The 25,869-nt window shown below is 39.8% G+C and overlaps 1 protein-coding gene across 1 annotated transcript; it reads right to left on the bottom strand.

Annotated features, from left to right (window-relative positions):
• Window positions 1-1,525: 1,525 nt before the first annotated feature.
• On the bottom strand, window positions 1,526-24,942 carry LOC309503501 (integrin alpha-6-like). The gene is made up of 25 exons (XM_082176339.1): window positions 24,796-24,942; window positions 24,500-24,579; window positions 24,098-24,359; window positions 21,714-21,845; window positions 21,296-21,509; window positions 19,138-19,331; window positions 18,963-19,057; window positions 18,507-18,634; window positions 18,336-18,425; window positions 18,180-18,241; window positions 16,724-16,893; window positions 10,337-10,480; window positions 9,088-9,203; window positions 8,677-8,836; window positions 8,330-8,413; window positions 8,175-8,254; window positions 7,993-8,070; window positions 6,692-6,794; window positions 6,400-6,576; window positions 5,500-5,601; window positions 5,298-5,408; window positions 5,109-5,207; window positions 4,900-5,025; window positions 1,969-2,084; window positions 1,526-1,666 (listed from the first exon to the last, which is right to left on the bottom strand). The coding sequence occupies exons 2-24, from the start codon at window positions 24,542-24,544 to the stop codon at window positions 1,983-1,985; spliced, it is 2,874 nt and encodes a 957-aa protein (XP_082032465.1). The 5' UTR covers window positions 24,545-24,579; window positions 24,796-24,942; the 3' UTR covers window positions 1,526-1,666; window positions 1,969-1,982.
• Between the last annotated feature and the right edge of the window lie 927 nt (window positions 24,943-25,869).

The raw sequence follows: 25,869 nt of genomic DNA, 5'->3' as shown, positions 1-25,869 counted from the left end.
TAGTAACCTAGATGTTCCCTTTCAGTCAGTCACGTTTGACGTTATGTCAGAACGACTGACAAATTGGGATCCCTACTAAAGCGCCACTATTGCTGCCTCTTCCAGCGCTCTGCATAAGCCACCTGATACCCCGCACCTACTGGGGGGGAAGATGGGCCGGGGCTTTACGCATAGAAGATCGAACACTGCTGCTCCTCTGAGACTATTGGATAACACTGGGAAAGCCTGCCTCTTCCAAGCGGAAAGGAACGCTACAGAGACTACATCTGCCCGCAGGGAGGTAACATGTGGAGATTAGGGGGATTCAAGAGATGGCAGAGTGGACTCTGCTAGGGAAAGATAAATAAATACATTTTCTTCTAACTGTGATTTTGTATGTACATTTCTGAAATGCATAACTTGGACAATTACCTCTGAGAACAGATCACTCTAAATTTGAATGTGGACTCATGTATGTTCCGTAAAGCTGCTTTGAAACAATGTGTATTGTAAAAAGCGCTATACAAATAAATGTGAATTGAATTATGCAAGTATAGTCCATTGAGCTAGCTGAGCCATCACTCACAATGCACTCTTGCAGCAAGGCATACAGAGTGTGTTGTGAATGTGACAGAAAATCCTGTGTGTGTGTGTGTGTGTCATTAGGTGGGAAAATGTGTGCACTTTAGCATTTAAGCTGACTTTTGGTAAAAGTCGTCAAACAAATTGTAAAAAGTAGCTCAATTTGTTGCTAGGTGCTTTTTAAAAAATCAGTTGATAGTCTGAAAAGTTGCTAGCAATTTTGTTAAATTTAGCAACTTTTCAGACTAAGTTGGTATCACTGCTTTCACGTTTAACGCCAACCAGCAGGGGGCAACAAAGCTAAAACATGCTGATTAGCAAGAAAATGGTTGGTTTTGTGAGCATTCTAGAGTTGAGAAATGACATGATAATAGTCATCATCCCATGCTGATATGTTGTCATGGGTTTTATTATGTGTGTCTGCTCATATCTATAACTGCTCCAGTGGCATAACTGATACATTCGGTCATCAACATTTTTCAGTAGTAATGGTTTATTTTCCCGCCTGAGATTCATCTGACAGACCTCAAAACATTCAATCTAATTTACAGTTACCGAAAGACATGAAAAATGATCTTTGGGCAGTTCATGCACAGTAGGCATCTTAGTACAAAATTACAAGACAAAATAAATAAACTGCATTGTAAAATATTTACAAAGAAAATCAAGACAATCCATTCTTGGCATCTCATGCATCTTCCAAAAATATACAAACGCTTTTTTTAAGGGGTGTCATTGCAAACAAAAAGCCCAGAGATATCCAGGCGTTAACAGTCAGTCTTTACCCTTTAGTTACCAGAAACACACGGATGTGTAAAGGCATCTTCATGTCAAACGCCTCACGGCTCACAGACCGTATAGAGTTAGACTTCCTCTGAAACTTTTCACAACCGAAGACGCCCGATGGTGCAGATTGTCCACATCAGATGCAGAGACAGTCTCATGAGTAGCTCTCGTTCTCATCCCATGTGGTCATCCATTGCTTCTTCTCAAAGGGATCTAACATGACCTTTCCGTCTTTCAAGAGACGCGTCTCCTTACGAATCCTCACCGCATGATATTTCGGAACGCTGTCCTCATATTTGGAACGTTTGAAAAATCCACACTGACAGAGAAAGAAGAAAACCTCATTAAGAATAAAAAAAAAAATGGGTACATTTAAAAAAAAATCACTCTGAGTGTGTATGCTTTGGAGAACACTGAGAGACGGGACATGCTTGACAAAACAGGACACGTAGAAGCACATCCATCGACACAATACGAAACAAAACTGAGCTTCACACGGAAAGAGCGAAGCACGCTGAGCAACATGAGTCTTTCCCTTGCTTTGGTCAGAGCAAAGGATGAGTTAGTGAGTTAGGCCACACGTCATGCAGACACCAATCTGCTGCAGCGATCGTGTTTTACCCGGGTAAGGAGAGCTAGGCCTCAGTGGACAGTTTGTCTGAGGGCTGAGTGTGAATCTCAGCTTTGTGAATTGCGGCATCATACTCGTCCTTCTTGGCCCGCTTGAAGAAACCGCACTACAGAGGGGGCAAATTCACGGGTCATTGCAAACATGTCATGAGAAGGTTTGTACTACATTTGTACTGACACAAATGTTCATGGAATTAATATGCAGTGGCCACAAAAAGCATTTGGGCAGTAAAACCTGAATAAAAATGTGTGAATGTCATTGAAATTAAAATATTAAAGCCAGTGTCATCTGCGTCTCACTCATCATTTTTCCTTCATGTCTTTAATTGTGTGATTTTTTGTAGATGTAAGAAGATCGTTCTCAAGTTTACACACTATCAGCATGATCCACAACTAACCCCTTGTGAAAAAGAAGTGCATTTAATTGTTTTAAATGTGCACTTGTGACGTACTTCAAATCCTAAAAGTAAAAAAACTTGCAGATAATACAAAATTAGTTCAATAAAAGGTCAATTACATTTTAATAATGTCAAAGTAAACCTTTTACTTTAAAATAATTTGTTGTCATGTTTTAAAGAAGTATATATTTTGATGTGTTGACTAAAGCACATGTAAGGAACTTGATTATATATATATTTTAACTGTAGTGTTATTTGATATTACAAATGTACTACATTGCAACATCATCATTGCAAATGTCTAATTGTAAATATTTTTAAATATGACCAGTTTCAATAGAAAGGGCATTAAAGTATGACATGCAAATAACATACAAATGGCAATAAAGTATAGGGGAGAGCGGGGCACAAAGTAACGCTTTTTGACTTTCTCAGTTTGTGTAAATCTACTTATGGTTCAGAGTATTTATTTTTTCCCACATTAATTTCCCACATGTCTAGTACAATTATGTGTTTTTGTTTTATTAATACAGTATATACTTTTTTCTTGACATACCCAGAAAGAATGGAAGTGAAATGTGACAACATGCCCCATAGGTGGGGTACATTGTAACATGTGTGGGGCACATTGTAACATAACATATGACAGCTTAAAATGTTATCTGATCTAATAAAAAAAAAATACAAAACAAACTAAAATATTTTCTAAATAAAATACAATTAAAAAAAATTTTCATATAAAATAATGGCAATTTTTAATAATTAACACGAACACATGAAAACACAGCTATACAACATAGTTCAAAACAAATAAATAATTAGTAATTTCTGAACATTGACTCTCAGTCTTTATTCACCTTTTTCTCACGTTTTCCCAATAAAATGAATAAAAGTATAGAATATAATAGCATATTTCTAATAGGGGCTCATTGTAAGGCAGTGTTACAACATGCCCCCGCCTGCACAACTGGGGTTTAAACCCTGCTAGTGTCTTCTGCTAGTTAGCGAAGCATTAAATAACTATCTCAACTGTTAAATAACATCTTGGAGATTAAAATAATATCAGATTTGTCTTATTTTAAATAAACACAAAAAATTGAGATGAAAAATTAACTTAAGTAAGAAATTTACTTTTGCTATGGTTTAATAAATGTCTATGGATATCTTCCAAAAAAAAAAAATTGGGGCGGATTTTGTTTTCTATATAGTGTTGATATGGCAACTAGTAAATACACAAAGTTTCGTCATCCAAGCATGTGCGGAAGTATTTAAAACAAGCGCGTTACAACTAGCCCCGCGTTAGGTTGTGCCCCGCGCTCCCCTATTTTAGTTTAGATGCTTGGCAGTACACTTTACCATATTTCAAAGACAGTATTAAATATATAAAGATGTACTTTATGTCTTACTTAAGTGGCTCAAAAGCACTCTAAAGTTCAGCTAACTGCATCTAATATAAATTTAAACTATAACGCATTTTGATATAATTGCAATTAACGTGCAATTAAGTGTCCGAAAACATTACATTACATTTTTTTTAAGTATATTATTTTACAGTATATTATTTCTGTAATAAGTAGCCTACTCTTTTAAAAGTATGTGGTACTTCTTTTTCACAAAGGACACCTGATAAATCAATGTCACAATATGATTTATATCCATTGTTTTGTCTTTTAAAACTTTATCTATCTCCTGCCTTCCTATCTATCTTGGAACATGACCATGACTATATATATATAAGTAGATAGATAAGATAGATAGATATCAAGGCCATAAATTAAGAATTATTTATCTTGTTTTAAGTAAATATTGCACACAATACAATATGTTGTTCCCTCGATTTTATACATCGTTTTTTCACGCATGTCTTGTGCGGTGCTACGTATTTTTAGGTATCTATCTTGAATAAAAAAAAAAATATATATATATTCTATTTGATTTTAGTTTTATTTAATGAAATGACATTCATTCAAGTGTACAGTACAGGCCCGTTCGCACCAAGAGCGATAACTATAGAGATAACTATATTAGCGTCCACACCTGTGATGATATCATTGTGTTTTTCTAAGTGTGTGCTTGACTGTCACTTTAAATCCTCGAGCTCATTACATCAGGATGGATTCTGATTGGCTGTCAATGAAGTTTTTATAATTCATGAGCTGGGTAACATCATTCTGAAAGTGATTCCAACGATATTGTTTCTCTGTGCCGTTATCGTTATAGTTGTGCTGTGAACTCTGCTATTCTTTAATATTGAGAACTATATCTTTATCGTTCTCTTTATAGTTATCGTCCCTTGGTGTGAACGGGTCTTAAGTCTCCAAATTCTTTTTAGGGCCATTAAAATAGTAAATACCAGAATAAATAACAGTATAGTATTAGAAAACAAAAACAAATTCAGAACAGAGAAGTCCACATACAATATGAGCTTTCTACCAGAAATACTCCTTAAGGAACTCTTGTCCATGTGGCTGATGCCCTTGGGTTTTTGTTAGCTTTATGTTTGGGTGTGTGAGTGTTTTATTACCTTCCAGAGTAACAGAACTAGGAGAGCCAGCATCAGAATCCCAGCTAAAACCGCCACAAGAATGATCCACCAGGGAACTCCTCCGAACGGAGTCGCTGTCGTCTCTGGGAACACGGTCAGCCTCACCTGGGCATCAGACGTACAGGTGTTCAACAAATGTCTTTAATGTCACAGACTTAAATGTGTTACACTTTAGGAAACTGTGTTACCTGGGTCTCAGCATTTTTAAGGACAATGTTATTGGCGGAGACATCCAGACTTATGGAGGCTTTCACTATTATATCAAGGTAATTGTAGGACGCATAATCCTGTTGTTGAGAGGAAAACAAAACAGATTGCTTTAACAACCTCAGGCATTATTTCAAGGGAACAAAATAAGCCCTCGTCATTGTCCTTACTTCAAGGAAAGTGGAATTCCACAGCCGGGATTTTAAAACGATGACTGCAGTGCTGTCCAAGCCCTGAAGGGGGCACTTCATCTCCACACATCTGGCATCGCCACTGCATGACTATGAGAAATAATAAAGTTCAAGTTGTTTTGGTCCAATCATTCCTAAAAATGAAAGTTCACTACAAATATAAATAACTAAATCTCATTACCAGAATCTTGTGCTTGCGTTTGTCAGTGAAGAGGGATACTTTACTCCCGTCAGATGGTCTCCTCTCCTCCAGCTCACGCTTTCTCCTGGTTGACGTCGACTCCTAAAAGAGTCACAGATGTGTCTACTTTTTGTCCATGTTTTCAGCATCAATCTCAGCCAGAAAGGTTAACTCTAAAAAATGTTTTCTTGATCTAGCATTATTTTATATCAGGGGTCATTTTGACCCCATTTTTTAATTTTTTTATTGAGTGTTCATCAGAGGGGTCCGAGGCCCTAGGACTTTTGTCGCACTTGAATCATGAATACACACACAAACATTTTTTGAAAGGATTCGAGGAGTTTTGTGGTTGAAATTTAAAAAAGTAACAAATCCTTCCCTTGTGGGTCAATTTGACCCCCTTAGGAATTAATGGAATGTGAGGAATTCTTCTGAAAATTCAAACAAAAAAATGCTAAACCTTTACCAAAATCTTTTTCATAATGTCTGTATCTGAATGCATACTGAAAGTAACTGACTTTAGGACCCAGCGGAACAGCTCATTCGCTCCATGTAGAGCTATAAGGCCATCAAGTGGCAAGAATCATGAAATATTGTGTTATATATATATATTTTTTTTTTCCACAAGAGGTCGGCAAAGACAAAGACCCAATGTAAGATATTTTGAGCTGAATTAAAAAGGTCAAGCATGAAATTGTGAGTTATTTTGAATTTAAGTTGAAAGAATGTGGGGAATATGCTTAAATTACCATTTATTTATTATGTATTGATCAAATCTAGTAATTTAAAGGTAAATAAAAAAAAATTAAAAATAAAACAATATGTGGAATCTATGTGTACCAGATGCGTTATGTTGCTGTCTGGGTCAGATGTAAACTAAGACAGGAATATATCTGGTACCTCACTCAGTCTGAGAGGGTTTATCTCTCTCTCAGGTGAACAGGTGACTAACTGCAGGCCCTTGGTGTTGATCTTCATCAGATACAGCAGCCATTTTCCCACAGAACTTTCTTTAGGCCACTGGATGTTTAGGGATGCAGTGCCAAAAGACTTCAGAGGCTTTCCCAAATTAATCACCTGCAAAAAAAAGAAAAAGAAAAAAAAATCTTAGGCTAGAAGTAGTGCTTTGCAAAAATGGCTGAAGTGATATCTATAAAGGTGTATAATTCTTTAAAGTTATCTTGGCATTTACTCTGAATTCATATTCGATCAAGCTGCCGACTTCCTCCTCTGTCTTCATGGCACTCATGCCTCTGATTCGACCTCCAAAATAGACCTGAGACGGCTTGGCAACCCTGATACACAACAATCAGCAATCAGACACTGTATAAACATATCGGCTGACATGTGACAGGACGTTACACAACTAAGACTGAAAAAGAAGGGTGCTTAATTGTGTTGAATGTGCACTTGTGTACTTACATTTTAAGTATATTTAAAAAAAAACACTTGCATGAAATAAAAGGACACTTTCATGATTGTTTCTTAACAATTAAGTACACTTTTAAAAAGTGTGCTTTGTAATATTGTCAAATTCAATGTTTTATTTTAAAGTGCATTTTAAATCATTGTTTTACTGATCTTTTGTTAAGCTTTAAAGTGCACTTATTTTGATGAGTTGACTAACATACTAAAGAACATGTAAGGTACTTGATTATAATTTTAACCTTAGTGTGTTATTTTGATTTTACATTTAAAGCCAATATATTTTAAATGTACTAAATTGCAACTTCATTACAGATGTGTTTTCAAATATATAAAAATATGACAACTTTCAATAGAAAGGACATACTTTGCCATAAATGCCTGTCAGCCATACACTTTAACCATATTAAATACTGTATTTCACAAAAGTAATTATGAAATTGCATAAATATATATTTAAGTCCAAGCACTCTAAAATCCAGCTAATTATATGTAATACAAATATAAACAATAATACATAATTATAATTCATTTTGCACTTTTCTTTTATATTCTTTTAAAGTATATTATTTCTGTAATAAGTGCGCTTTTTATCAGTATCCTAATGTGTTCTTTTTCAAAGGGGAGTCATTCTACTAAGTTTATGATGGCAGAGATACAGTACACTAGTAGTTATTAGCAGCTGCTTTTAACCTGGGGTTAAGTGCTTTTCTCAAGCGTACAGTGCTGACATATTGATTTCTGTATTTCTACAGCTTCATGGTAAACCCTGCTTTAGACTTCGCCTTTGAAACAGAAGCCTTGACCCTTAAACATAAGAGTCCCAGAGGCTCTGCATGTTCTGCACAAAACCTGATGTTTAATATTACTTTAAAATGCAATGGAAGTCAGAAAAGATCTCCTTAATGTCTCTGCTCACATCTGCAGCTTCTGTTACTGCTGAAAAAAGACCCTAAAAATCTTGTGTATCTCCTTTCGAGATTCAAAAGAGATCTCAAAAATGTCTCAAACTGTGCTTAGATATGCAACGATCCCACATGAGATGAGAAATAAAGTGATGATACGCACCCTTGTACAGAAAGAAGAAGTTCAATCACCACTTTGGCTTTGGCCTTCACTTTGGTCAGGCCCTCCTGTGAACTCGTTCTGTATGTGGATGTCATAAACATCATATATACATTAATCATACAATTAGTTCATATAAACATGCTTAAATCAAGAGTGTTTTTGATAGTTTTAATATTTCATACGTTTCCAGCTGAAGGTTGATCTCAACTTCTTTGGTGTCGAGTGATATCTTGCCAGTGCTCAATATAATATAGAATTTTACCTACAATACAATCATTTTTATTAAAATGACAATTCATGAAATAGATTAATACGGCATCGTTGAAGTATTACTGACCTCTGAATCCCGTTTAAAAGGGTTTCCCAGCTCACAGTCTGCCAGAGAGCCATTCTGATTGGCAGCACAGATCACATGTTTATCCTATAGGATATAAAGTAGAATTAGCATTATTATTGAAATGTAAAGTTTATGCATTTAGTCTACTGACAGAACCAACTGAACAACAATAAGAGAGAAAGAAAGATAAAGAGTTCATAGAAATATAGCAACACTATTTTTATATCAATGGTGAAATAATGAATAAAGCCTTAAAAAATTGTTAAATGAAATTCAGACGAATGCCACAACGGAAAGGTTCAGGTCACGTGACTCAGATATAGACTTTAGACGTGTGATACACTTACAGTAGTTCTCAGAGATCTGAATCCAGAGTATGAGAGAGATTCATCAAACTGCCCCACCAATTTGGCTTCATGAGCATCATCTCCATTTCTGTTCCTCACTGTGACCTCCAGAGCAATGTCCTTCTGATCACTCAGAGAAATCACCGGCACACCATTCTCCCTGAGAGACGGATTTGAGCATTTAACACACTGCACACCAACAAAGAAACCTTTTATACTGATATATGCTCCTTAAATGACAAGCAATCTAGTCAGTAGTCATTTAATGTAATCAACAATCTAATTATATGTATTGCTATTTGATACATTAAGATTTCTCAATTTCCACTTGTGATCGGCTCATATTTATATATCGATGTAAAGAGAGCTAGTGTGTGTTGGGTTTATGTTGCATGTATTGCTGGTACACACAGAGGTAGAGGAGGGAACACATCTTGTTTGGACTCCCTGTAGCAGAACCTGTACTGCAGATGTAGGTTACTCTGACAGATGTTGTCCGTGCCACAACCCTCCTTCAGGAAGTTCACCTACAGGCCAGGAAACAAGGTTTATTATATCACTTCATTTATCAGCCTTTTACAATTTTTGCCTATGCAAAAATTATTGTTGATATTGATTATATAATATTACATTTACTATATTGTATTATATTATATTATATAAGTTATAAAAAGTACTGTTTTATAAGGTACTACAATACACTGAGGTGCAAATAATATCTGCCACTAAGTGCAAATATAGTGATAGATCCGATTTACACTAATTGAAAATAGCAGTATTTTATTTGCACTAAGTGTAAATAGTAGTTAGATGCTATTTATACTAATAGCTATTTATGCAAATAGTGGCAGATATATTGTATTGTAGTACATTATAAAACAATATGCAATAATAACATATTCAGTGTCTATTAAAATAAAAAAATGTATGCTTCTTTATTGGGACATTATTTGTCCCTGTGCCAAACCCTATAAACACTTTATTCCCTTCCACTTTTTGAACATTTTCTTTATTTTTATTTAAAATCAACACCTCTCTGAACTGATTTATGATGGGAAAAAGGAAGAATGAGTTTGGAAAAAGGTGGATTCAAGCTCGGTTCGGTCAGCACATCCTGATTTTGCAGAGTTAGACGCGTTCCTGGGTCAACATATTTTGTTGATCCTAGAACAACATTCCTGTCCGAAACTTTAGTCCTAACCCTATCTCTACCCCTAACCTAACCCTACCCATAACTAATGAGGGGAATGATAGGTGAATAACACTGATGTAGAAGCACCTAACCTGTGGTTGTAAGCCTAAACTTGACATAAACTGTAAACTTGTCCCTCAAATCTGATTGGATGATTGGAATGTTGTTCCAGGATCAACAAAGAGGTTGATCCAGGAACATGTTGTACTTGTTCTGCGGTTGGTTGCGCTAAAAGCTAAGGCCACTTGCTTTACTCTTCACGACAGTGATCTGTTATCAGACAGGTTTCTTTTGTAATCTTGTCAGGCTCATCTAGACAGTGCTGGGCAGAGTGAGTGTAAAAGCCTCTGCCAACAAGGCAAGTAAATAGACACTCCGTCATGTTTACAGTGAAGGATCTAAAGATGCATTGACTCTTCATTAGATTTCTGTGTAGTAAACTGTGAATATACCTCAATGTGAATATACCTCAGTGATGGTCTTGTTGGGTACAGTGGAGTCCAGTATTGGCACTAGTTGTGGCAGCGAGCTCTGCCGTTTGCCTCTCTTAGCACTCTGAATGGCCACAGACACCTCGATAGGAATCGCTCTGAGCTTATCCCTGATGCCTTCCTGAAAACCAGAGCACAGAAGATCCCACTCAGTCAGTGTATCGACATAACATTTCATTAATGAGAGCTTAGACAGAGGCTGAATGTCATAATAAAAGTCCCTAAATCCAAAAGGAGAATTATAGGAATAGTGTGCATCCAGAAATTAAAATCTTTTCACTATACTTTTATGGTGTAACTTTTGAAGCTTGAAAGATCCAGTCCCACATTCATTGTAGTTGTACAGAAAAGCACAACCATTACAAAATCCGTTATAATTTCTCATTTTGTGTTCCACAGAAGAAAGAAAGTCATATGGGTTTGGAACAACATGAGGGTGAGTGACAGAATAAAACATTTTGACAAATTGTTACTTTAAAGTTGGTATGAAAATTAAAATTCATCCAATCTATTTTCTAAGTGCATGTTATAACATATTGTGAACGATTAATCCGTGCATATGTTTCATTTTTTTAAAGTGTTTTGACCTTGTAATGTGACTTCTCTCAGGTGACGTATGCAGAATTTCTCCAATCATTTAGTCTGCTTAAAGAGGACCTATCATGCTTTTTTACAAGTTCAACTTTCTTTAGTGAGCACAAAAAGGTCTGCAAAGTTAAAAAGCACAAAGCCACTCCAAAGGGAGTTATTCTCTATATCATTGAACACTGTTGAACTCCCTGAAACATCTTGATTGTTGTCATGAGTTCCCTTTCAAGGGAACTCGCGTTGCGTCGAAATGACGCTATGGGGAACGCTTTGCGTGATGACGTCTTGAAGCACATGTAAAATCAGTCCAATGGTGTGGCGGAACGTCAGAGGCGGGTGACGTCACGTACCAGGAAGCTATAAAAGCCGGCCCGAAACAGAAAACGAAAGCTTTCTGAGTCTTCAGTTGCGCTCTGTGTTGAATCTGTCCTTGTTATTTGGTGTTGTCTGTCTATATTATATATATATATTCAGTATGGCGAGCAAGCAGCAGTTTAGAGTGTGTGTCCATCCCTGCCCGCGTTATTTAACGGGAGGTGATACTCACACTCTTTGTGTTGTTTGTTTGGGTGAGGAGCATGCCCAGTCAGCACTCGAGGGTGGTGACTGTGTGCATTGCGACGCGCTTCCATTGCGTTCGCTCCGATCCCGCTTGGCTCGGTTCAATCCCGATCGCGTTCCCCAGGGCTCGGGTCCCGCCGCTGCCGAGGCACGCCGGCAATCACAGACCTGGGGTTCGCAAATGGATCTATCAGTGGATGTTGAGACGGGCTCTGCCTTATCTCAGCCTCCTTCTGATAGATCCAGTGCCTCTCATCAGGGTGTGGAAGCACGCATTGCGGTTTCTTCCCCCCCGATGGAGGCACCAATACTGCAATTGTCCAGCTCTGAGGAGTTGGACGTTGTTAGTATTGACGCTGAGTCTGAGGATTCGCCACCTCAGTCTCATGCGTTTGAAGAATTGCTTGATGTTATCACTAGAGCTGTAGAGCGATTATCTATTGAGTGGCCAGAAGATAGGCAGGGCGCTCGTTCGAAAAGCAAGCTCGACGAACGTTTCCTGCCATCTCGTGCACAGCCTCAGTGCAGAAGCCTTCCGAAACCAGTGTCATACAGAGTATATACTGCACAAACATCCCACTACTCTTCTATACACAATTATAAAGAGCATGGTTATGGGGAGATGCCGAAGGTGGAAGAGACGCTTGCGAGCTATCTCTCTCCAGCGACGGCATCTTCTCTGAAGGCTCCTGCATTACCATCCAAACCAGTAAAATTCACTTCTTCCCTGGTTCATAAAGCTTATGCCGCCGCCGGCCAAGCTGCAGCATGTTTGCACACTATGTCATTAATGCAAGCATACCAGGCAGAATTATTGGGTGATTGTGAAGAGGGCGGGGGTATTGGTCCCGATACTGTGTCCGAACTGCGTAGAGCCACGGATTTATCTCTCAGGGCCACCAAGGAGACGGCTAAATCCATCGGCCGCTCTATGGCAGCCCTGGTGGCCACTGAGAGGCATCTGTGGCTCAATCTAAGTGATATAAAGGACAAAGAAAAACATGTTCTTTTGGATGCACCGGTTTCCACTGAAGGTTTATTTGGAGACGCAGTTAATAGTGCTGTAGTGAAGTCACAAGAAGCTTCAAAACAGGCAGCTGCACTTCAGAAACTTCTCCCCCGCCGTTCTTTCATTGAGGCTGCTGAGCGGGAGCAGCCTCACTCCTCCAAAAAGAGCGCTGAGCACCGTGCCACTCAGAAACAGAGCGTTTCCTCCCGTGCTCCCCCACAAAAATCTCGGGGACACGGAGGGCGCTCTCAAACCCAGCAGTCTTCGAGGGGTAAAACGGATCTGCGGACCATTATTACCGCCAAGAAGGCTGCTGGGAAAAAGTCCTGACGTCCGAGGGCTCAGGACAAATGAGGGTAGTCCCCCCCGAAGCAGAGCGGTTAACACCTCTTTTCACGGTGCCCGTCTCTCTTCGGTGCCCTCAGGGGACCGTTCTGCCAACCCTGCCGCCTCCGGTGTTACAGGGCGCAGCGGTCTCCGGCGAGCACATATCTCAAGGTCCACCCGGAAACGTAGTGGCCTCGGGATGCCCGCCCCCTCTGAGGAGGGTGTTAGAGCAGTCTGTTCGGTCGTTCCCTGCCGGTGCGCCGTTACAGGGCGACGAACCGACTACTCAACAGCAATACAATCCAGAAACCAGTCTCGAGAGGCTGGTACCTCTAGTAGAATCTTTGACAGCGTGGAAGCTACTGTCAAATGTTTCTCGTTGGGTCCTGCAGACCGTGGGAAAAGGGTATCAGATACAATTCTAGAAACGCCCACCTTGGTTTATGGGGGTCCTGCACACAGTGGTGGGCCCCGAGCAGGTTCTGGTTATGGAACAGGAAGTAAACACTCTGTTAGAGAAAGGGGCCATAGAATATGTACCTCCCTCCAACAGGGAAACCGGGTTTTACAGCCGGTACTTCATAGTTCCAAAGAAGGACGGGGGATTGCGTCCCATTTTAGATCTTCGAGTTCTGAACGAGTCATTCATTCAGCTCAAGTTCAAAATGTTAACATTGAGACAAATCGTGTCACAGATCAGGTCCGAGGACTGGTTTGTCACGATAGACCTCAAGGACGCATATTTCCATATTTCCATCCGTCCTTGTCATTGGAAGTTCCTGAGGTTTGCTTTCGGGGGCAAAGCATACCAATATCGAGTTCTTCCATTCGGCCTGGCTTTATCACCCCGCACTTTCACCAAATGCGTGGATGCAGCTCTGGCGCCTCTGCGCCTCCAGGGTATTCGCATCATGAACTACATCGACGATTGGTTGATTTTAGCTCAGTCGCATCAGTTGGCGGTTCAACATCGAGATGTTGTTCTCGCCCACATGAAAGAGCTGGGGTTACGGCTGAACGCCAAGAAGAGTGTGCTTTCTCCACTTCAGAGGACCACTTTTTTAGGCGTGGTTTGGGATTCAGTGTCGATGCAGGCGCGCCTGTCACCGCCACGTGTAGATTCCATCCTTGCAGCTGTGAAAAGTGTAAAGCTAGGCCAGCTACTCACTGTCAAACAGTTCCAGAGACTGTTGGGTCTCATGGCAGCAGCTTCCAACGGGATACCTTTTGGACTACTGCACATGAGACCCCTGCAGTGGTGGCTCAGGACCAGAGGGTTTTCCCCGAGGGGCAACCCATTTCGCACAATCAAGGTCACGCGGCGATGCCTACGTGCCTTGGTTATGTGGAAGAAACCTTGGTTCCTGTCCCAGGGCCCAGTGCTGGGAGCTCCTTGTCGTCGCAAACTGCTAACGACGGATGCTTCCCTCACGGGTTGGGGAGCGATCCTAGAGGGTCGCTCATCTCAAGGTCTGTGGGAAGACCATCATCGTTCCTGGCATATCAATCACCTAGAGATGTTAGCTGTCTTCCGGGCTCTGAGGAGCTTTATCACAGATCTCAGGGCAGACACTCTGTCGAGACAGGGGCCGAGGCCCGGGGAATGGAGGCTCCACCCCGAGGTGGTGGAGCTGATATGGAGGGAGTTTGGCCAAGCACAAGTGGATCTGTTTGCGTCTCGAGAGACGTCTCACTGTCCACTTTGGTTCTCCCTCACGCATCCAGCTCCTCTGGGACTGGATGTTATGGTACAGACGTGGCCGAGGCTACGTCTGTACGCCTTTCCCCCAGTTGCTCTGCTCCCGGGAGTTCTGGAGAGAGTTCGCAGGGACCGGGTTTGCCTGCTTCTTATAGCCCCGCGCTGGCCGGGCAGAGTATGGTTTCCCGATCTTGTGTCCCTCCTCGACGGGCCTCCTCTGGAGCTACCCGTCAGGAGGGACCTTCTGTCCCAAGCAGGGGGCTTGATTTTCACCCCCGACCGGAACTGTGGAACCTGTGGGCTTGGCCTCTGAGGGGGCCCAGCTCATAGAGTCAGGTCTCTCAACTGAGGTTGTTGAGACCATTCTACAGTCCAGAGCTCCCTCCACGAGGAAACTTTATGCCCTGAAGTGGAGAGTATTCACTTCTTGGTGTAGTGACCGTCGGTTGGATCCAGTCAACTGCCCAATTGGTACAGTTCTGGAGTTCCTGCAGGACCGGTTCACTGCAGGTCTGACCCCGTCCACTTTAAAGGTTTATGTGGCGGCCATAGGTGCTTACCACATTCCTTTGGGTGGAATGTCTGTGGGGAAAGACCCTTTTGGTATCTCGTTTCCCTCGTGGCACTTGGAGGTCCTCCTCCCTTTCGAAAAGCGGACCAGGAGGCGAATAATTTGCTTTGCCCTGTTTGGGCGTTAGACGCATATGTCCACAGAGCTGCCCTGTGGCGTAAGAGTGATCAATTGTTTGTTTGCTTTGGGTCCCCTAACAAAGGAGGTCCAGTGTCTAAGCAAAGGATGAGCAAGTGGGTGGTTGAGGCTATCTCACTTGCTTATGAGGCGGCTGGACAGCCTTCTCCTTTGGCTGTCCGGTCGCACTCTACTAGGAGTATGGCGGCCTCTAAGGCCCTTATATCAGGAGTATCTTTACAGGACGTTTGTGATGCGGCAGGCTGGTCCTTCGTCAGGTTCTACTCTTTAGACCTAGACTCTACTCCAGGGTCTCAGGTTTTGTCTTCCTAGTTCTGCTCACTTGATTACACACAGGACAGACATTTGTAGCTATGGTGGCGTTGGTATAGACGTTCCCCATAGCGTCATTTCGACGCAACGCGAGTTCCCTTGAAAGGGAACGCCTCGGTTACGACTGTAACCTCGGTTCCCTGAAGAGGGAACGAGCGTTGCGTCGCCTTGCCATATCTCCTTCATGCCTGTCAGCGCGACTTCAGACTTTACGAAGCTTTCGTTTTCTGTTTCGGGCCGGCTTTTATAGCTTCCTGGTACGTGACGTCACCCGCCTCTGACGTTCCGCCACACATTTCGACGCAACGCTCGTTCCCTCTTCAGGGAACCGAGGTTACAGTCGTAACCGAGGCGTTTTCTTCCGAGAACAAACACATCACAATATTCCCAATTTACATAATTCCCGCCCAAGGCATACTCAAAAAAAGGGAGCGAGGCCTGGTTGAGCTAAGCCGTGAGTTAAACTGTGCATCAAATCAAGGTCAAATTTGATAGCAATAGTTACTAATCGGGTGTCGGTGAACATGTCAAACTAGCGATCAAAGACTTCAGATTTTTAGCCTAGGATCATCAGAAGAATCTTTTAGGATTCAATAAATTAGTCTCAGACAGCTAAATCGTGGCCAAAATCATACAGTGTGCTTAAGTTTTTCCTTCGTACAGACGACACCATTGTCAAAATGATCCCCATTCATACGAATCCGTGAAAACAACTAAACGAGTAATTCTGCTGCCAGGCCATTAGATGGCGATGAAACACTATAGACTGAACACTTAATACGCATGTGCATGACATCATCGGCTTCAGAGATTCACGTTTTTGTTGTTCACATGGAGACCGTTTTCAAAAACTTGCACTTTGAAACCGGTTTTCAAAAGTTTGCGTTTTCAGGAACCCAAAACGCTGTTGTCGTGTAAATGAATGGCCAAAACGCATTAAAAGTTTTACGTTTTTAGTTGAAAACGGTGTCGTGTAAACCTTAGAAAAAGGGCATAATATGGCCTCTTTAAACTCGCCCCTGCAAGCATCCAATCAACAACCGATGAACCAAGCGCCCTATACCCACATTTTTTGTTTTTCGAAAAATCTGTTACACTCAGATATACCTCACAATATGGAATAAAACGTCTATCACTAAGACTTCAAAGCTTTATTTACTTGTAATCTGAGTTTGGTCTTGTAACAAGCTTTTTTGTTTTGTCCTCGTAGCTCCAGAGTGCCGGTCGACTGGAAGTCCTGATCCATCTCGTTCTTCTCCAGAAACACAACTCTAGATGGGAGACCCAGCTTCCTGCGGTGCCACTCTGCCTCCAATGTACAGGAAATGGCTGGAAAACAAACAAAAAATGTAAGCTTAGCGTTAAGTTCTGCCAGGAAGACTCAATCAGCGCGTCATGAATTAACTCACTTCTAACCAATCATGTGTTAACACTCTCAGTATAAAAGAATGGTACTTACATCCGTCTGAGTTCGCAGATACTGACGGCGCCAATTACCTCCATCCTCCCCAACCACCTCCAAGATGGTCCTTTCCCTCCATCCTCCCCACCACCACCAGGATGGTCCCTTCCTTTGCCTCCAGGGGGTCGGCTGCGCCCCTGCCTTCATCTTCAGGCGGGATTTGCAGATTCCGTTACCCTCGCATTGCTTGCTAAGGACGGGGCCTACGCCAAAGACTATGCTTGCTGAGCTATTAATAAATGTACTCGTTATATCATTTTATCTCCCGAGTCTTTCTGGTAGAACTGGTTTAGAATGTGTGAACCTTTAGACCTCAGAACAAAGAAATTCACTTATTTACTCCAGTGAGCATATATTGTCTTCCGTAACAGCATTATTAACACAGAATTTATTGGGATTAAATCTTAAAGTCCCCCTGTGGTGAAAATCAAGCTTTTAATGTTGTTTATGTCTATGTGGTATTTTTAATATGCTTTAAGACAAACCATGTGTAAATTCATAATTCAACACCATTGCTGTGTATTTTCTCCTTAAAACTGCAGTGAACCAAAGACAAAAACACGGTTTGAAACCACTGGTGTTTCTGACATCCCAAACTACCTTGTAACCAATCAGATCAACGTGTGATTGTCAACGAGTGGATCTCTGAGCTGCTGTGAGTGAGTGGAGGCGGGGCTCATTTGCATATTCATAGAGCCACATATACTAAATGAGGCAAGGGTGTAGACTTATATTCAAGCTATTTTAAAGGCAAGAAGACATTTTTTTCAAGGAAAAAACATTTAAATATGTCATTTTGGTAGATGAGTTTTAAGGGATAAAATGATTGACTACAGGGGGACTTTGAGGCACGTTCACACTACGAACATAAAGAAAATGATAACTATATCAGTGCCCACACCAATAGACGATAAAAATATATTACAGTATAAGCGCGCTCTACCGCTTTAAATGCTAGAGCTCTTTAAAGTCCCTTTGATTTCTGATCGACTGTCAATGTTTTTATGGTTCATCAGCTAGAAAAAAAACATAGTTGTAGACTGATTCCAACTTTATAGTTATCGTCCTTGGTGTGAACGGCCCTTTAGACTAAACAATAAAAAACTGTAATAGATAAGGAAAGTTTCTCATTTAAGAGCATAAACAGACTTACTGATCTTAGGGTTGTAGGTGTGAGGGTTTGCTCTATATGTGAAACAAGCTTCCACAGTCAAGCTGTGAAGAAACACAAAATTATCTCAAAATGTTCAAAATGTCAAGCACATCTATGAGCGATGCTTTCTAAGTTCTTGTTTTGTCAGTATCTCACCAAATACTATTGCCACACGTTTTCTTCATCAAGTCAATTTCCTTCGGTGTCACCTTGATGTCTTGCTTGATGCTAATAACCGCTTTGGACCTGAACACAAGACGGATGTTGTTATAGCATCTCAAAAATCTTCAGGTAACAACTTTGATATTAGAAGTGACCTATCAGCACCTGTAAATAAAAACTGTGTCAGAGAGCGACCCAACGGCGAGATCAGGGTACGAGTTCTGATCCAGGTCCATATTTCCGGCCAGAGAATAGCCAAACATCTTAATATTGTGCTGTTTGCCCTCCAGTATCTGCAAGATAACATTGGATGTCTTAGTGTTTGTTGATAAAGGCTTTATTAATTTGTAGAACACACTGTGTATAGACTAAAACCATATTTTGTTTTAAAGGTCACAGAGTTAGTACAAAGTTACATCAGAAGAATGTCAAAACTAAAGTACAATCAGATGTTAAAATATGTAAGTATCAATTTTTTTTCACCAATGTTTTATCCTGAAAATGGAAAACCTTTTAAACTGAATAACACTGGAAAATGAATCAATTTCTCACTGATGTGTTCCATTAAAATGGCAGACAGAAGAGAAAACGGAGAGAGACAGAAATTGGAGAGTGTCTAACCTGAGCTGGTTTGGTATTGATGCCGTCAGCAGACCCGTGGTAGATGTACACGCTACCAAACCCTGAGTCTGCATATGGAGCTCCTACTGCAATATCTGAGAAGCAAGCAGGAAGAATATTAAACAACCTTGAACCTGAACAAACCAAAACTAAAAAATCAACTCCTGCATCCAACCTTCAAAAGAATCCAGATTGATGTCTCCAATGTTCTCCACAGCCAGTCCAAACATGGAGTCTTTGGTTCCGTTCAGGCGAGTCGGAGTGACGTCCTTCCACCTTCCAGCTTTATTGATGTAAACGTACACAGCTCCACCCACCTCCTCGTCTCTCTGGTAGAACTGGGGTGCACCAACCACAACATCCTGCCAACTGGAGGGACAATACACATGATTTAGCTGCCCACCCTTGTGAAAAAGTACAGAGCCCCTAAATGTCAAGTCAAGTCAAGTCACCTTAATTTATATAGCGCTTTTAACAATATAGATTGTTTTTATAAAGCAGCTTTACAGTGATAATAGGACATTAAAGTAACAGAGATTGTTTTGGCTTTACAGCAGCTCTAGAATAAAGTTATTGTCCAGCTAAAGTTAGTTTTTGATTGATTCACTTCCATTGCAAAGATCATTAGTTATTAACTTAGGGGCCGCTTACACAACACCGTTTTAACTGAAAACAGAAAACTTTTAATGTGTTCTGGCCACTCAACTACTTACTTTGAAATAAGTAATAATAAATGGACCTTTTCAAAAATAAAAATAAATATATACAGACTTTTGTGTGCGCATGAGAAACATCCGTGAATTGTGAAAGAATGGTTGGGAGGAGCATGAAGAATCATTTTCACACATGAATTAGCACCTCTGAATCCAGACCTTAAAACCATTGAAAGTCTTTGTCTATAAAAGATAAAAAATTGATGCTTGTCTTGATGGAAATAAATGTTGTGATGTTATTTCCATCAAGAGGTGCATCAGTCTTTGGTCAAGATCTTGTATTGACAATGCAAGAGTCCAGCACTCTGTAAAGTCTCCTCCAGCACATCCCAAAAACTTTTAATGAATGGAAGGTCTGGACTCAGAGGAAATGAGTCATGTGTGAAAATGATTCTTCATGCTCCTCCCAACCATTCTTTCACACGTTGAGCCTGATGAATCCTGACATGGTCATCCTGGAATATGGCCATGATGTGTCTTCCTACATGGCTGTTTAAGAAATGAAAATCTACACACTCCATCAATTAGGGCTAGAAGAACTGTTGCCAAACATATAACATGCTAGAAACTTAATATTCACTGTAATAATGATCCAATCATAGACTGTTAAGCACTTGCCTATTTAAATCCAAACAATTACTTTTTTTTTAAAGAATATACTTAAGTGCAAACTGAGTGCAATGTTTTTAGACACTTATATAGTTTAAATGTATATTAAATTCAATTAGCTGAACTTCAGAGTTCTTTTGAGCCACTTAAGTTGGATTTAAGTACATCTTTTAATAATTTCAATTTAATAAAGTCTTTGAAAAAAGATTAAAGTGTACTGCCAAATGTACTGAGAAGCATTTATGGTAAACTAAGATATAGTTTAAAATACATACTAATTTCTTTTGAAACCTTTAGGTCAAGTATTTAATTATATTTTAGATGAAACATTTATAATCATGAATTTACAATCCAGCACATTTAAAATATATTAAAACACACACTAGTTAAATAACCAAGTACTTCACATGTGCTTTTGTATGTTAGTCAACACATCAAAATAAGTGTATACTTCTTTAAAACATGACAAAAGATGGTTAAAATAAATGATTTAAAATGTACTTTAATGTAAAACTTTTCATTTGACATGGCAAGGTGCACTTAATAAGTGTGTTAGGAGACACAGTCATGAAAGTGTACTCTCTTTAAGTACACTTAAGTGGCCTTTTATTTGATTAACATCATATTATCTGCAACTAAATATATATATTTTTAAAACTATACTTTTAAGATTTAAAGAGCACTACAAGTGCACATTCAATACAATTATTGGTAGGATTTTATTTTACAGTCCCATTTCGCATGAACATGTGTACTTATTGTAGTAATGACACTAACCGGGTAATAACTAGGTACTAACCCTGAACCTACACCTAAACCTTAACTTAACCCATGTAATTACCTTATATTACTCAATTCTTTCTTAGGTAAGAACACTGTAAGTACACATAAATAAAGTGCAACCCAATTATTGAGATTGAGCAGACTTCTTTTTCACATGGTCACTCACAATCTACCCACTCCTTTTCATAATAAACAACATTTATTTTCTACAGATCTTGTATCCCTCACCCATCTCCATTTAGGTCCACCACAGCAACATCATATCCAAACGAGGACGCGAGTCCTGGTCCTTCCAGAATGTGTTCAGACATGAGCATGGTGGAGGCTTCTTCTTGCTTGCGCAGAAACACCACTGCACCGCTGTGATTGGCTCTCGCCGCTCCGGACACGATGATGAGTTTCCCTTTTTCTGTGATACTGTGGCCGGAATCCAGAGAGAATCCTGTGCATATGCAAGATTCAGTGTCACAAAAAGCATGAGCATCAAAACACACATTCACATTCACATTCACGTTCACAGACACACACACACACACACACACACACACACACACACACACACACACACACACACACACACACACACACACACACACACACACACACACACACACACACACACACACACACACACACACACACTCACCTAAGTAACTGTTGGCTGGTACTGGCACTAGACTTGGATCAAGGCGGTTTTCATCCCCGACCTCATAAGGACCATCATCAAACAAGCCCATTTCCAGCAGAGTGTTGTTCTTCTGCTCGACGCGCACTATACCTAGAGAACAGATGTGATGGGGTGAGTGCTAAACGACAAGATTAATGTGACACAGAAAAACAAATGATTTGAGTTCTGGTTATAAGAAACATGTATTTAATTGTGCAAATTCCTGCGGAAAAAAAAAGTGGTTAATTGTATTGAATGTGCACTTGTAATACAAATCTTGAAGTATATATTTTTAAAAACTGTAATGTGGATATTGTAATATGTATGAAATTAAAGGCCATTTAAGTGTATTGAAAAAGAGAATAGTGTCATGACTGTTTCTGATCACACTTTTTTTTCTTATCACACTTTTAAACAGTGCACTTTGTAATAATGTCAAATTAAAAGTTTTATTTCAAAGTAATTTTTGAAAAGTAATTTTGTCATGCTTTAAAGAAGTACACTTATTTCAATGTGTTGACTAACACTACAGAACATGTTAAATACTTGATTGTAACTGTACGGTGTTATTTGCTATTTTATTAAAACATATTTTTAATGTACTAAGTTTTAACTTCATCATTACAAATGTGCAATTACATATATTTTTTAAATACATAGCATATACATTACATCGAAATGACATGAAAGTATATTTCAGTTAACCTTATAATATATACTGTGCGTATCAAAAGCACTCAAAAGTTCAGCTAATTGCATTTAATATAAATTTAAACTACAACACATTTTCATTTAATAGCAATTAACATGCTATTAAGTGTCCAAAAGCCTTACATTCATCTGGCACTAAAGTACATTCTTTAAAAGTGTATTATTTCTGTAATAAGAACAAGTTACACTGGAATAAAACTGTGTGAATTAAGAAAATAGTTAAAGAGAAATGTTGCAGTGCTCCTCCTCACCAGTGGGGGTCCCTATGCATTTAGAACATAATGCATATAAATGCATATAAAATGTAAGTAAAGACACTGACTATTTTTATTGATCACTCCATCATAATAAATAAATGGTAGCAATATGATCATGGTCATGAGGTAAGACCATGCAAACAATGACCAGTGAGTCACTTCTGACCTGCTCTCAGCCTCATTCGACACACCCAGACCACACACAGTCTGTTCAATAACGCCTGATGTGTACTCTGCTTTGTTCTGTGAGTATTTCTGTTAGATAACCTGTACCTTTTAACGTTTTGATGGACAGAATGCACGTTATTTTTCAGTTTCACAGTTGACCAGACTTTATGCCTACAAAGTCTGGATACATGAGGCTACTTCTGGTCTTCTATACCTCAAAGTTACCACAGAATCCTATCAAACGTGTGTGTGTGTGTGTGTGTGTGTGTGTGTGTGTGTGTGTGTGTGTGTGTGTGTGAGAGTGTTTCAACATCGCTCCTAAAGCACACAAAAACACAATTTTGAAATTTTTTGAAAAAACACATCAAGGCCCCTATTTTAACGATCTGAAACGCAAGTGTCAACTTTGTGGGCGGATCTCCGGCGCTGTTGCTATTTTCCCGGCGGGATAAATGCCTCTTGCGCCCGGCGCAAATCTAAAAGGGGTTGGTCTGAAGTAGCTTCATTATTCATAGGTGTGGTTTGGGCGTAACGTGAAATAAACCAATCAGAGCGACATCTCACATTCCCTTTAAGAGCAGGCGCGCTTGTTCTAAAGCGGATTCCTATTATAACGGCGGATTTGCCAGGCGCGCGCCGGCAGTGGTTCACAGCCAAGGAGACGTTGGACGTTGGGGATGGAGAAACCCACCCAAATTAACTTCGGTTAAACAGGCGTATGATAATTTGGGTAAATGTGTAAGTTAGATGTATGCTTTTATAATAAATTATCTATCTATCTATCTATCTATCTATCTATCTATCTATCGTAATAATGTATGATTTGCAAAAATGAAAACTGCTGCTTCTGTGTAGATGAGAGAATCAAAGTGCGCGTTGTGCACACGCTACATTGATTATGGCCAAGCATGCGCCCTTAAAATAGCATCTGAATAACATCCGCAACGCGCCACTGACTTTAAACTATTTTTTCCTGGTTAGTGGCGCAATTGTTTTCTAAACCTGCAAAATAGCATGAGGGAACGTTTGCGCCGGAACACTGAATACTGAACACACTCTTTGCACTGAACCGCCCTGGGGAGCGCAAGTGTATTTCTTAGTTAACCGACGTGCTTCTGTGGAGGGAAAAGTCCGCTTTGCGCGGGTGCAAAATAGGAATGATACATGCGTCGGTGTACAAAGTCAATTGCGCTGGGTGCAAGATAGGGCCCCAAATGTCATTCCTACCTTTCCAGTTGTACGCCCCTGGCGCTCCAAAGATGACATAATGGTAGTCTTTAGTGAAGGTGGCAGCCAAGCCTTGCTGACAGGCGCCGAATCGTTCATGACCCCGAGTGTGGCCGTCACAGAACTTCCAGTTCCCCCCATCCTCGTCTGATTGGCTGTCGATGCTCAGGTCTTGACTGAGCATGTAGCAGCGTCCAGTGATGTCACGCGCCTCCTGGGGTGTGTTCGGGAACAACAGACGCTGGTAGCGATGGGCACATGTCTGACACAGAAAGAAAGATAAAGTACGTGTCATTGTGACATTGTGTGACACAAATAATACATCTAAAATGTCAAAATGATGACAATGTAACTGGAAGTCAATTAATGGTCCATTAGCATTCAACTCTGTTCTTGACGCACCACAATCTTGCCTCCAGGTCCTTGGCTCTGAACCGTTACACCCATCCACTGGTTCTCCTTATTCTCCACAAGAACATCAACTGTGAGAGTCACCGTGAACAGAAACCAAATCACGATTAGAATTTCAAGATCTATCAGAAAATCCTGGCACTGCTGACTAGATGAGCATTTAAACCAATAAAACAACACATTATATTCACGATAGCAGTCATCTACTGCGCCTGGATTCTCATGTGATATTGTTAAATCTCGGGTACACAGACTTTTTGAAGCTATAAGATGATTTTTCTGCTCACCATCATTGTCAAAGTCCACTCGAGTACAGTCATCAGGATGGGTGGTGATGTCACAGCTGTACAACCCACCTGTGATGTTTGCTCCCTGATTGGATAAAGCCCTGGCTGTGGGAGCACCAATCAACAATCTGTACAAAAGAAAGAAAGCAAGAATATATGAATATATATATATATTTATTGAAAAATATTGACTATAAAGATAAAAATATAATTAAAACAGATTATTTATGATATGCATTTTTTGCACTTGCTAGAATATTGCATTATGCTAATACAGTATATGTCTACTGGAATTAAGGGTGTTGCAATATACTGGTACTGACAAAAACTGTGATATTTAAAACTTAATTACTGATACATCACATATTCTAATATCATAAATAAACCAGCGACAAGTAACTATCTACTTGATCCTCCAACACAGTAGGTGGCGGTATTGCACATGTCGCTGGTTGTCACTCATCATAAAATAACAAAAAAGTCGACGACGCAGTGGCTGCATCCGAAATCGCATTTCCCTACTTTATAGTAGGTGAAAAACAGTATGTGACAAAATAAGAATGTCCAATTTCACCATACTCACAAAAGAGAAGCAAAAAAGTACCCGGATGACTAGGGCTGAACGATTTTGGAAAATAATCTAATTGCGATTTAGTTTTACCAATATTGCGATTGCGATTTAATATGTGATTATTTTTTAAGCTCTTTATCTTTTCTATTAATCAACAAAAACAAGCAATAAATCATTGTAAATTAGGGAAGGGAATCTTTAGGCACCTCATGAGCCCATCACATTTTTTTTTCTTTAACTGATCTTATTAATAAAACTTAAAATATTTAATTACATAATTATAAGTAGGCCTGCTTATAATAATTACACATAAAAAAACTAAATTAATACAATTGTTAATAATTTTAACAAATATAGCTTCAAAACAAATAACAAGGAGGGGAAAAAAATATTACAAGCAATAAACAAATTGCTTTCAGTATTTAAGAGTAGGCTGTCGGAACGTTTTCATCTCTTTTGAAATTATAAGATGTGGTTTGTCCTGTCTGTTTAATAACTGACTG

This window comes from Leuciscus leuciscus (genome assembly GCF_965113295.1).
Source record: "Leuciscus leuciscus genome assembly, chromosome: 7".
NCBI lineage: Eukaryota > Metazoa > Chordata > Actinopteri > Cypriniformes > Leuciscidae > Leuciscus > Leuciscus leuciscus.
The sequence above is the reverse complement of the archived record's forward strand: the minus strand, read 5'-3'. Positions and strand labels throughout refer to the sequence as shown.

Bases quoted from the DNA above. Each gene is read 5' to 3' on its own strand.
- LOC309503501 (XM_082176339.1), bottom strand. From the start codon at position 24,544: ATGGGTGTAACGGTTCAGAGCCAAGGACCTGGAGGCAAGATTGTG. The intron at 19,332-21,295 runs GTGAGGGATACA...TTGTCCCTCCAG, and splicing joins GTGGACCTAAATGGAGATGG to TTGGCAGGATGTTGTGGTTG. The intron at 6,577-6,691 runs GTAAATGCCAAG...TTTTTTTTGCAG, and splicing joins TGATCGAATATGAATTCAGA to GTGATTAATTTGGGAAAGCC.